Source organism: Talpa europaea (assembly GCF_964194135.1).
Source record: "Talpa europaea genome assembly, chromosome: 5".
NCBI lineage: Eukaryota > Metazoa > Chordata > Mammalia > Eulipotyphla > Talpidae > Talpa > Talpa europaea.
Genome location: NC_140071.1, coordinates 45,584,836 through 45,598,169, shown reverse-complemented (window position 1 = coordinate 45,598,169; position 13,334 = coordinate 45,584,836). Strand labels below are relative to the sequence as shown.

Sequence of the window (13,334 nt, the reverse complement as noted above, 5' to 3'; positions counted from 1 at the left end):
CTTTCCTACTGGTTGAACCTACTTTTTAAAAATAATTTTTACCCCCTTAATGTCATTTTTAAAGTTGTAAATATTATTTTAAGTGTACTTCAATGACAAATTGTGAAATAGCATAAAGTAAAATAAAAAATTCATATTTGTAATATGTCAAAATACAGAAAAATGAGTTTGAATTAGAAACCTTGATTTTTTTAGATAATGAAAATTACACAGATAAATCCTGTTTACCTATAAAATAAATCTATTCAATAGAATCTATTGCTGATAAAAATTACAAAAAGAATTTTTTAATTAATATTGGCATTAATCAACTGGGGCTTTATGATAGTGACTCTTTTATAAATAAAATTACCTGGGTAGTTTTAAAAAATGTTGATGCCTGAATCTTACCTCCTGAGATTCTGATTAAATTGGTCTGGGCTGTGGCCTTGGCATTTTTTAAGTTTCCTAAGTGATTCTGATGAGCAGCCAGGGTTGAGAATCTCTGGTTTATAACAATCTGTGTATGTCCTGTGGCCCAGTGGTACCTAAGACTAGCTGTGCCTGAATCTCCTGTGTTGGTGGTAAAACCAGAACTCCTGAAGTCCCACCCCCTATCTACTGCTTGAGAATCCAGGGTGGGACAATGCACCTACCTCTTTATTAATTCCCATGCAGAAATGTGAAGCACACTATGCAGGCCTGAATCAAGTTTCCTTTACTTAAAAAGAAAATTATACATTTTCCATAAATATTATTGCTATTTATTTTTATTCAAAAAGTATATGGATTTATAGTGTCAGTCTATATACACAGGCCAGTATTGATGCATATTTGCTTATTTATATTTTATCCACTCATGGGAGAGAATGATTGGCAGGAAACTGGTGAATAAAAATTTGTGAATTTATCTTAGTACATTTTTATTTTTCTAAACATTAGGATATTAACTTACTACTATGAATTGACATTCATTTAATACTGTTTCTTTGGTTTTGTGCTTGAACTTGTTCATCTGTGTGTCATTTTAATTAATTTTTATTTCACTGTCCCATTGACAATGGATTAATCTTTGCTAAAGCTCTAATGTCAGCTAAGGGAGAGTACACTTGGGAGAACCATTATTTTTCTGTAAAGAAAATAACAAACCAAAATGTGGGATTGGATAAAGAAATATGAACAATTAAAGAAAGCCCTGTTAAACTTGCACATATGCACACACTTGTGATGAAACTTGATTATTTCATTAGAGAAGCCTTTCCTAACCTCAAGAAAATCCTGCCTCAAACTCTTAAATGTTATTGGTGTTCCTTTCTAAGAGAAATTCTAATTATCTAAATTATTTTTTTACCTTGCTGCTTCTCCCGCTCTGCATATTGTATCTCAAAAGGCAGTGCTTGTATATTAAATGACTTTTCTCAACACTGAAAATGCTTAAATTAAGGAATGCTGTCAAGCATATTTAGACTCAAAATTTGCATATTTTGAAAAACACATTTGCTTCGAAAATGCTGTTCTGTTAAGAGGATGCATTTCTCCCCCTTTTGGCTCTTTTGTGTTATAATAATGACAAGGAACAAGAAATCAAACAACTATAGGACCTGCTCATAAAAAGATGTCTGCTCGGCTTTTCATATACTGATGTTAAAATTGAACATGCTAGTGCATAAGGAAAAACTCCAACATTTCACTTGTGGTATTTACCACTAGAGCTTTTATGCTAGAAAGAAAGAAAGTCCTTCAAAAGAAAGAGAAAAGTCCTTCTCAATATAAGTGACTTGTATTGAGAGGGCTTAGTATGTGTTAGTCACCATTGTGTGTTAATTCAGAGGCAAGGTTCCCACTCTCTGCATCCCCAAAGTCTTAATTTAGGCTCATGTTATCTCCCCTTACCTAGCACTTTGGGGGTCCTCCCAAACTGAGGGACTATATTACCTCTCTATTCAATTGGCTCTGATCCTTCCTCAGATTCCTGCTAGAATATTCTTCTAAAACTCGCCTGTTAAACACATTTCTGTGGCTCTTCCTATCTTAAAAGGTGAAATAGAAACTTGGTGAATATGAAAGACTCTTTACAGTCAAGCCACGACCCACTTTTCTATTTCATCTTCATTGTCTCCATGTCCTGATTTTCAAGGTACCCAGTGGTCCCCTGTGGCTCTTGAAGATGCCAGACTCTCAGAACTCCCTGCCCGTACTCACACTGTGCTATTTGCAACACCCATGTTCCCTTACCTGCCTCAGAAACTCTTACTCCTTTAAGACTTACCCTAATTGTCACCTCCTCTTTGGAGCATTTACTGGAACCATCTCCCCTAAATGACTAATCCTAGTAAGGATCGTGGGCATGCTTTAAATATTTTTTTAAGATTTATTTATTTATGCATACAAGAATTGGGGTATATACGCCAGAGGTGCTGGTGGCGGGGGGTGAGAGGATTCACCAGAGACAGAGTAGACGGATCTACTGAAATACACTGCTGAGGAGGGCAAGGGTGAGACAGGAGAGGTCCCTGCTATGCCATGTGGGTTAGCTCCCTGGCCAGGGATCAAACTCATGCTGCAGTGGCTGCCAATAGCTTCACAGTGCTGAGACTTAACTCCTTGCGTCACCAGGGAGGCCCCATGCTTTAAATTATTTCAATTGTATTTTATAATCTTGTCCCTCACACTGATAAAATAAAGTTACCCAGCCAGAGATCCTGATATTCTCACACAAATGAAATTTTGTCCTCTTAATTCATTCAAAATGTATTCATTAAATGCCTACTATGTGCCAAGAAACACATTACAAAACAGTAGTGAACAAAATAAAATCATTTCTTGCATGCGGATTACAGTTTGGTAAAAAAGACAGATGAAAACAAATAGGTTATGATAAGTTTGAGAACTGAAGAACAACAGAGTAAGGGGGAAAGGGATGAGCCACCACAGTGTTAGCAGTGAAATTGGGGCTGGCCTCTCTGAGAGACTGATATCTGACAGAGATCTAAATTAAGTGAGGAAGGTGCCATACAACTACCTAGCAGGAGAGAAGTCCCAGCAAAGACTTAGAGGTGCAAAGACTTAGAGGTGGGTCTGTACTACCAAAACCAAAACATCCAATTAATGAAGTCACTGGAGTTCTTCACAGCTGACTTCATTGCTGGAAGATTAAAAGAAAATGCAAGGTGCACCAAGCAGATCTCCTAACCAAATTATAGGTTCCTCGTGCTAAAGATAAATGCATTTGCACTCTTTCCCTGTTTAGAAGCAACCTGTTATTTCTTTTTCAAGTTGAAATTTCACCTGGATACAAGTGCTAAGAACGAGTATTTGCTGCCATTTCTCCTAAGAGGGTCTTGAGCATATAAAAGCTATGAATTTATAAATTGTGATTTGTTTAGTATTTTAAGGCTGAATAGACTTCATCCTTCTTTGTTGTGTATTTAGTATCCAGAACAGTGCCTGACACATGGGAGGTAAACATGTTTTTTTGCACAACTAAATGACTAGAAACATGTTAGTGAGGGATAAGAACAGCAAGGACATCTGAAACTTTATAGCTTAGGAAATAAATAAAAATCATTAAAATGTATTCATTGTTAGGACTAACTTTATAATGAAAAAATAAGACTCATAGTCAGATTTGAGGATATAGGAATGGAATTTCTAATATTACCAGTAGCACCATGAGGTTCTGAGAATAAGTAGGTTTTATACAGGTATTTCTAGCCTTTGAAACAATTTAAATTCTTTTTGGATATAATGCCTCACAAAAAATCATCACTACCATCAACCTCATCAACAACATTTTCATTTGAACTGTTGCTCTTAATTTTCATTCTGTATGTTTCTTGATTTACATAGAAATATTTTCCCCTTATAGGTTGCTTTCTGCAATGGAGAGTACTGCTTCTTTAGAGAAAATGCCTGCTGCATTTTCACTTTTTGAACATTATGATGACAGCTCGGCAAGAAGTGACCAGATGCTGAAACAAGTGGCTGGTAGGAATTTTAATATATTAATTACCTTGATGAAATCTGGCAGCTTTTCCCTGTTTGTTTTGTCAATTTTTTGAATGCAAGGAAATATTAAGTGAATAAGAAAACTCTTCATTGTAAATTTTAAAGCTGGATTCCAAAATAGAGCATGAGGCTAGAATACCATTTCGATTATAAACTCCATCTCCCTTTGGAGCTTTATGACTGTATTAGGATATTGAAGAGGAAAGGAGTGGCAATGGCATCAAAGGTTTTCCTCTTTTTCTTTTTTCTAGTTAAAATGGGATTTCTCTTCCTTTCTTCTAGAGGTTATTTGCTTTATGCCAGGAGTCAGATATGGAAGGAAAAATAAATCAACATTTTCATATGTGTTGGACAGAATTTTCCTTATGAGTAGCTTTCCCTTCTTCCATTGAGTTCTTTTTCCTTTTTTCAAACTAAACAGATTAGCTTAGAGAACTAACAGCTCAGCATCATGCTCTGTAGCCAGGAGCCTCCCACTCAACTGTCAGAAGCATCCTGCCGGCTCTTCAAAATATTTTTTAATGTGCTATTTTAACAAATAAGACAATGAAACTCATTTAGCTTTCTCAAGGCTGCTGTGTTTCAGTGAAGTTACCAAGTTTCACTTACTGTAAAATGTACTCAGATGTCCTCCTTAAAAGATCCTGCATTTTCTCAAAACCACCTTAAAGACAGCGGCTGTTTTAAAATTGACAAGTCTCATTCCTGCAGGAAGAGTTTTAGTTTAGAAACTAGTAAAATGTACTGTATCTTTAAAAAGACCAAGCAAGCCCACCAATTCTAGATAAAGTGAAAAATTCAGTCATTTATCCTAACAGATTTTCTCTAGAAATGTTTCAAAACAAAAGGGTGTTTTCCTGTAATTTCTTTAAGAGGCATTTAAATAGACCAATGACTGCAAACTAAGATGTTCTGATTAACAGAGTGAATGGATCTTTTGCTTTGAAGGGGTTGGTGTTAGATGCTGTGTGTTCATTTAGAAGGAAATACTTTTGACTGTCTGATGGGCAAGGAGAGGACATTTTACATATTTCAGAGATCACAGGGATAAATTGTCACAAAGTGCTAATAATTCACTCAGAAATAGTGCATGTGGCAGTTCTGGTATTTCTAAGCATTTATGGGGAGATGGATCTCTGAGACAGAAATGCCTGAGTTGTGCCCCTGCTCTCCAGACCTGGAGCCCAGTGTGTTGACTTGCTGCTAAGGAGTTTTTGTTCATTTTTGTTACCCACGGAACCTCTCAGATATGGAATTCTCACCTGGTATCTAAAAAGTTAATCTGATCACTCCCTGAACTAAACAGATATAAATGAGGAAAGGAAGTGACTACTGCACTGAGACCAGCAGCCCCAACATTCTTCCATCCTCCATGGTGCTGGCACTGTAAGACAGACATTTCCTCTCATCTAAACTCACAACCACCCTCGGAAATTAGTTTTATTGATTCTCATTTGACAGGGGAGGAAATAGAGGGAACATAAAAATGTCTTTTGTATTTCCCTAGCTGTGTAGGGTGTGTGTGTGTGTGTGTGTGTGATGGGAGGGGGTGGTGGAGTTTGGCTTCAGAGTGTTGGCATGCAAACCCCTGCTTTACACCAAAAGGTGGAGTGCAACTCTGTGACAGGCGAGAGCCATGGAGTAGCGACACCCAAGGCGTCCTTGATTCTGGCTCCTGGGGACTTTTCTTTTAAATTCTGATAAAATACATATAACAAAAAACCATCATAGACTTTTTTTAAAGATTTATTTTACTTATTTATGCATAGAAGAACTGGGGTGTAGGCCAGAGGTACAGAGGGTGAGAGGATTCACCAGAGACAGAGTTGGGAGCAGAACAGGCAGATTGACTGAAATACAGTGCTTAGGGGAGCAGTGGGCAAATCAGGAGAGGTCTGCTGCGCCATGTGGGTAGCTCCCTGTCCAGGATCGAATTCATGCCGCAATGGCTGATAGTTTGATAGTGCCAAGACTTAACCCCTGAGCCACTAGGGAGGCCCCATCATAGACATTTTGATGTAGTTAGTACATTTATATTGTTGTACAACTATCACTTCTGTCCATCTCCAGAACTGTCTTCAGCTTGCAAAACTGAAACTCAGTACCTATTAAGCAATACCCTGGTAATAACCACTAACCTCCTTTTTGTGTCTCTGAATTTAACTGCTCTAGGTAACTTACCTAAGTGAAATTATATAGTAGTTGTCTTTTTGCAGCTGGCTTATTTCACCTTGTACAATGTCCTCAAGGTTCATCCATGTTGTTGCATATGCTGGAATTCTCTTGCTTTAAAAACTGAATTAGTATTCCATAGTATATACACATACATTTTATTTCTCCACTCATCTATTGGTGTACACTTGGATTGCTTCCCCTTTTTGGGTGTTGTGAATCATGCTTTCTCTCCTGGGGACTTTTTGAGTTGAGTTTTAGTGGGAATCAGTATCTGGCCACAGATTCTGAAGCCCAAGTTGATCTAATCTTTAGTTCCTCAATCGTGACATGCTCGCTCTGTAAGGTAGAGAGGGTAGAGGGTCCATGGGGTACATGCTCCCCAATTCCTTAGTCTCTGGCAAAGAAATCTTAAAATTCCATTTTGCACTTTTGACATTATTCCTGTTCAAGTTTATGACAGAGTGTAAACAGAGTTGCTAAGCGTTAAATCTGAGTCTGTGATGTTCTTTTGCCACTCAGATCTCGTCATTGTTACAGGATTGCATCTATGGAATATTCTTTTGAAAATGTTTTAATGTCTTGTTTTTATTTTATTTTTTTAATTGAGGTAACATTGATTTGCAACTATATATGATTTAGAGGAACAGGTTCACACCTCCTCAAATGCATGTCACCATCCACATGCACCACCAAAGTACCCATAACCCTTTACCCTAGACCATTGGGAACCCCAATTGTTTCCACTCCTCCACTTAAATAATTTTGAGGGAAAGGAGTACATTAGGTCAAAAATAATCTCTAGCCTACAATCTTTGCTTAATGCCTAATTGACTTTTTTTTTTTTTTGGTCAATTATTGTTAGAGTTCTTGTCTGGCTTCATGGATATGACAAAAGGAATTTAGAGAGAAACCCAATCAAAGTTCAAGGAAAGCCCATTTTTTTTTGTGGGTCACACAGTAGGGGAGGGGCAGCAACTGCCCTGAGCCACAATTTCACCTGAGAGCTCTGGGGGGGAGGGTGTCCTGGCTTTATAGGTTGATCACCAGGGGCAGGGGTAAGGGGAGGAAGTAGGATACTTCCTACTTGGCTTGCCAGGGTTTTGGGGTTTTCAGATCAAACAAAGACCAGGTTAACTCATCAACAAAAGGAAAGGTTACAACAAGAACCATGTTCCATGGGTAACATTATTTTTTTAAAGATTTATTTATTTATGCATACAAGAACTGGGGTATAGGCCAGAGATGCGGGGGGTGAGAGGATTCACCAGAGACAGAGTGAGGAACAGAACAGGCAGACTAACTGAAGTACACTGCTGAGGGGAGCAGCGGGCGAGTCAGGAGAGGTCTGCTGCGCCATGTGGGTTTCTCTCTGGCCAGCTGGGGATCGAACTCGTGCTGCAGAGGCTGCAGATTGCTTCATAGTGTGGTGCTTAACCCCTGGTGCCACCAAGGAGGCCCCCATGGGTAACATTATTAAAGTTTTTAATTTCATTAAAGAGAGAAAGATTTTTAAAAATATGCTATCATTTTTCAAAGGCAGATATAGCTCAACGTTTAATTCATAGTGGGAAAAAAGGGAGCATTTTCGTTGTTCATGCCTCAAAGAGTTCTCTAACACTGCTTCAAAGATGATTGACATTGTGGAAGCATTCTTCTTGGCTCTTTAGTAAACCCAGGCAACATGAAAATGTACTGAACAGTATTTATCTGGATGGACTCCTTTAGACTGTGACACTAATTTCCTGCTGGGCAGGCAAACAGAAAAGTCAAAGATAGTACAAGGGTCTCTGAACCTTTATCAGTCCTATACTAAACAAAGAAGCTATAATATGTATACATGATTGAAGTGTCTAATATATGTATATGCATATACATGATTGACGTGTCTAATATATGTATATGCATATATATAGTCCATAATTAATGTTAATTATGTGATTGGTACATTTCACAATGTGATTCCCTTCATGCTTCACTTTCCCCAGAAGCTGAATTCTGAACTTCTTCTTCTAAAATTGCTGCAATCAGGTTATCCTTGTACCTCAAGTTATATTTCATCCTCCAAATTTAGTAAACTGATGACATAAAAATGTTTCTGTTTCATACTTACCAAATAGCTGCTGGTGGTGAAAGTAAGCATGTGAAAATATTCTATAAATCCTATGACATACTGATCCTGGTTTGGCTACAGATGATTCCTTTATACTAACCCTGCTGGGAAAATATTTTATTACTATTCAGAAGACATGTAGCATCATCAAGTATGTGTCCAGTATAGTCTGTAGCAGGACACTCTTTTGGAATTTTGTGAGCTGCGCAAAGGAATAGCCCTTGTTCAGTTGCTGTATCTGGTTTGACAGCAAGTCCATTAGTTCAAGACAGAATTGCCTAAAATGTTCATACTTTCATTTACCTTCATCCTGGCCTTCAGATGGTTCAAGAATTTTGTCAATATTGGAGCAATCTGCTCTTATGATCTGTTGCATAGACTGCTGCACAGCTAGTGTACTGTCCATTTCATCAAAGGACTCATCAGGCCATTTATAAGAATCCTGTGCCTTGGTTCCCAGCCTGTTTTGCTTCAACACTGCCATCCCCTCCACCATGACATGGTGCTATTGTCCAGGTGGCTATAGGTTTGAATTTTTTTCAACAAGCATAAGTGACTTTTGCAAAAAGAAAAACAAATCAATAATAACAGCATTGGTTATAATAAATCTTGCATATGTTCCAGTTCCACAGCCTCCTAGGTTAGAACCTCAGGAACCAAATTCTGCCACTGGCACAACGATTGCTGTTTACTGGAGCATGAACAAAGAAGATGTCATTGACTCATTCCAGGTTTACTGCATGGAGGAGCCACAAGATGACCAAGATATAAATGGTAAGATTGCTAACACAAATACAGGTGCATGTGTATATTTCTGCATTTTATTGTGAGGTATATTTATTTATATATGTATTTAATATATGTATATAAAATGGCTCTTTCCACAAAGCATTTACAACTTTGCTGTTAAAAAAAAGCAACCACCACCACAAACCAACAACATTATTATAAATGCCATATAAGCAAAATTTGGAATCAGGATCAAGGAAAACAAAAGGCCATAAATATCATCATCATGGTCATTATGAATGCTGCAGTTGAGATTAAAATTTAACTTTGAACTCAAGATAGCAGGACTAATTAAATGACTCATTTTCAGTGTTTTAGGAAGAACAAGTTTTCTACACTGGGCTAGAAGAGAAGTGTAGTTCATGTCATTTTGTGGAGAAAAATTGAGTGCTATATACAGAATAGTGCATTCCATAGTAATTTTAATGCAAATGAAGCATTGGATGTCATGATTGGCATTTTCTCAGATCCACCTTTGATAAAAGGTGCAACAAGTCATAAAGGTTATTTCAGACTTTACAATCCTCAAGGCATGGACCTAGACATGATGTAGTCTTCTGGTGTTTCAAATGAATGAGCAGATAGAAGTGAAAGTACTTAGTAGGGTGAATGTATAATAAGTCTTATGGTGGAACCTCTGTAAATAATTCTCTGTTCTGTAAGACTTCTGTTAAGACTGTAAAGCCAAACAGTTTGAGGTTGTGCTTCCAGATGCATCAGAACTAGGAATATTAGCATGTATGTTGCTTGTTGATGACAGATCCATAGTTTAGAAACCAGATGAATGTGTTGCAGGACATGCAATTACAAAATGCAGGGGCACAAATTGTAATGAGGAATGAGTTTTAATATATTTCACTGTTACCAACATTTAAATCTTTTCAGATGCCATGAAAAAGTAAGATAAATTGGCCATGGCTAAGTTTGTCAACAATAGCTCCTATTTTTTTGGGGCTCTAGCACCACATAGCTGCCACAACACTAGATAAGTGCCATTATCCCCTTTTGCAAATGAGCAAACTGATGTGATATAATAAGTTATTGGTTCAAAGGCCACACAACTTAAATATGAGAGGGGCAGAATTCAAACACAGATCTTTCAGACTCCAAAGCTTATGTTTTTGCTTGCTTCTCTCTCTGTTTAATTTATGTTACCACACTTTGTATCCCTCTATATACAGCTATCTCATGGAGTGTCATGACTCTCCAAGACTCCTCTTAACAGTTATTATCTGGAGCGCTTCACCTCCTCCCCTCGTCCCCCAAATACTTACCTATCCTGTGTTCATTCATTCAATGCCTTGAACTTTACTGATGCCTGTTAGTCTGGTCATCTATACTGTCATTCTGTGCTCTGTTGAAGAGGTCACATACTATGTTATGTGCATTGTTTAAAAGGATAATTCCATCCTTGTAGGCTAGATTCCACCTAGTCACAGTTGCTAGGCAGTGAAGAAATTGTTTTTCAGTGTGTAAGGCCTATGGCATTCTTTAAACCAAATTTCCTGTCCAGAAAGTATACCTCATTGGGAAAGAGAGGTGCAATTGAAGACTCTTGCTGTGTTGAAGAACTCCTAAATTTATTTTTAAAGGAAATAATCTGAGTTTCTAAACTGAAGGAGTTTGGAAGATATGACATTCGAGGGTAATAAAGTGAGGATTACTGAAATCACCGTAGGCTAATCTACAAAGCATTCTTTTTAAAGGGAAGGAAATTTCAATAAGGATATTCAGATTGGTTCAAAGGGGCAGATGTTCAGAATGGTATTGAATAATATTTACTAATAAAATGTTGAAATTAAAATAAGGGATTTTAGGCAATGTTTTGAATAAAGTTGCTCCTTAGAATAGCTTATGACCTACCAAACTCAAGTATTTTTGGAAATTGTGAAATCTCTAGTTGAAAAAAGTCTGGAATTCATGAGATGGAACCAAGATTTGAAAAGTCATACTGAAATAGTCTACTAATCTGTAAAGATGTTTTATAACATCGTAAGTTTAGAAAACATGTGATTGTCTTTATTACATATTCTCCTGAAGTATTGGCATTGTTTCTTAAGAATGTTCTTGAGAATGTATTATTGGAATTTAAGCTAACAGAAACTCTGCAATTTTAGTATTTGCTATTGGAATAACTTACTTTAATTGTGGTATGTGAAGTTCATGATTTTGCTAATATGCTATTACTTTCTGATAAGTGTTTACAAGTAATACTGTGTCATTCTAAGTATCTCTTTTGAGAATGTTATTGCTTTCTTATATGTTCTAAAGCACTAGCGATCACACAATGATCTCTGTAAGTTTATAGTCTTTCCTCTAGTAAAAAGTCACAGACTGATTTTTCTAATAACTATAACTTTCAATTAACTTCAGAAAACATCTTAGAGCTATGATTGTGTTTTATGCTAGAATTGGTAGAAGAATACAGAGTGACAGTGAAAGAAAGCTACTGCGTTTTTGAAGATTTGGAACCTGATCGATGCTATCAAGTGTGGGTAATGGCTGTGAACTTTACTGGATGTAGCCTGCCCAGTGAAAGAGCAATTTTTAGAACAGGTAAGGAGATGGTAAGGGGGTTTTAGGAGGCAATACTCAATTCTTCACAGATTATTAAGATCAACCAATAGCATTCATTAAGCACCTACTGCATACTAGGTGTTTTACAATACTGTGCATACAACGATGAATGAGACATGATTACTGTTTCCAAGAAGTTTGTCATCAAGTTGGGGGAAATAGGAAACAGAAGATCAGAACAATTTGTGGTAAGGGCTGTTATCTAGTCATGCACAAATTATAATCAGAAAACTCTGGAGGGGTACTCACTACAGCCCAGGGCCTAGGGGAAGGATCAAGAATGACTTCCCAGAACTGGTACCTAAAAGAAATCCTCCCAAGGATCAGAAGGAAGTAAGTTGTTAAAGGAACATTTTTCAATTAAAGAAGGGTTAAGATGAGCAGAAGCACTGGGATAAAAACCAGTCTGGAGTATGCAGGACACAATAAGAAGATTAGTGTTATTTCTTTGACTTAAAAACAAGGAGAGACACAATATGAAGCTAGAACAGTTAGTGTGTAGAAGCCATGTTTGCTAGGGTAAGTAGCTTGGGATCATCACAGGGGTCCTAGGAGTACCCAAAAGGTTATGGAATCCAGGTGGGATTGCATTCCTGTGATGTAATCTTTTCACAAGGGGCTGGAGCTTAAGTCAAGTTTGCATTGCCTTACAATAATTTGTCAGAGGAAGAAATTGCTTAGCCCCACCCTTTTATCCTTTTCTCTTGCCTTTTAAAACAAGTATTTATTGAACTCCTACTGAAGGCAAGATCATGGCTACCTTTTGTGTGAAGAGACGGGGACAAAAATATTGATTTTTATGTGCTTTTATCTATCTGTATAAAAAAAACTCAGGATTTTTAGGAAGGTAATAGTAGAGTGTCTGTTGGGGGTGGTGAAAACTAGGCAATTTAGAAGGTACAAACTTTTCACTATATAATTTTTTGTACCTTTTGGGCTTTTAGGCCAAAATACAATTTTTAATAAAAAAATGAGATTTTTTTTTTTTTTTTAAGAACCAGCTTTTGGTTTCATTAATCTTTTGGATTACTTTTTTATTTTTACTTCATTGATTTCTGCTTTGATTTTCATTATTTCCAAAAATTAAAATAAATTCATGCTAAGCATTTGCCCCAGGGCAGCAGGGAAGCAACTCTGGCATTGATCGCACCACAGCGGTTTTGGTTCTCTCTCTGCAGCACCCTCCACTCCTGTGATCTGTGCAGAAGACTGCACTGTGTGCTGGAACAGGGCCACCATCCGATGGCGGCCTGCCAACCTGGAGGCCACTGAAACCTACACTCTGGAGTACTGCAGACAGAACTCTCCGGAGGGCCAGGGTCTCAGGTAAACTTCCTTCTCTATAGGGAGACAACCCAGAGCTTGACACCCATTGAAGGGACCTAAGCTACCTCTGAGCTTATGCTGCTGAGCTAAATCCTGCTGAGCTAATTATGCTGTTGACTTGATCTGCAGCTCCACCACTATTCATCAATAAACTAACTTTGTAATAAAACATATGCTACATTGCAGAATAATAATTTCCTTGTTAGAAAAATGCATATGAATTTTAATAAGATAGAACATTCTTCGAGGTATATTTAACTTGAGTCATTAGGTAAGATTTATGCATGTGTTATGTACTTTTTAGTGGTTATATCAGAAGAGGTACCACCTAGCTCAGAAAACTAATAGTGAGTATGTATATAAAGTAAAT

At 37.3% G+C, this 13,334-nt stretch overlaps 1 protein-coding gene and 1 pseudogene across 2 annotated transcripts in view; one reads left to right on the top strand and one right to left on the bottom strand.

The window, feature by feature from the left end:
• The window catches only part of CMYA5 (cardiomyopathy associated 5), a gene marked incomplete at both ends in the record, with an annotated part of 83,163 nt that overhangs the window by 50,670 nt on the left and 19,159 nt on the right, over positions 1-13,334 (top strand). The window contains 4 exons of the mRNA XM_084233864.1: positions 3,848-3,966; positions 8,897-9,046; positions 11,471-11,617; positions 12,817-12,964. Of these exons, the coding sequence (XP_084089990.1) occupies positions 3,848-3,966; positions 8,897-9,046; positions 11,471-11,617; positions 12,817-12,964 (564 nt within the window). The remainder of the gene's footprint in view (positions 1-3,847; positions 3,967-8,896; positions 9,047-11,470; positions 11,618-12,816; positions 12,965-13,334) is intronic.
• Positions 8,128-8,765, bottom strand: LOC311171293 (MOB-like protein phocein; annotated as a pseudogene). Its single transcript has one exon. The product of its transcript is annotated as an MOB-like protein phocein (transcript).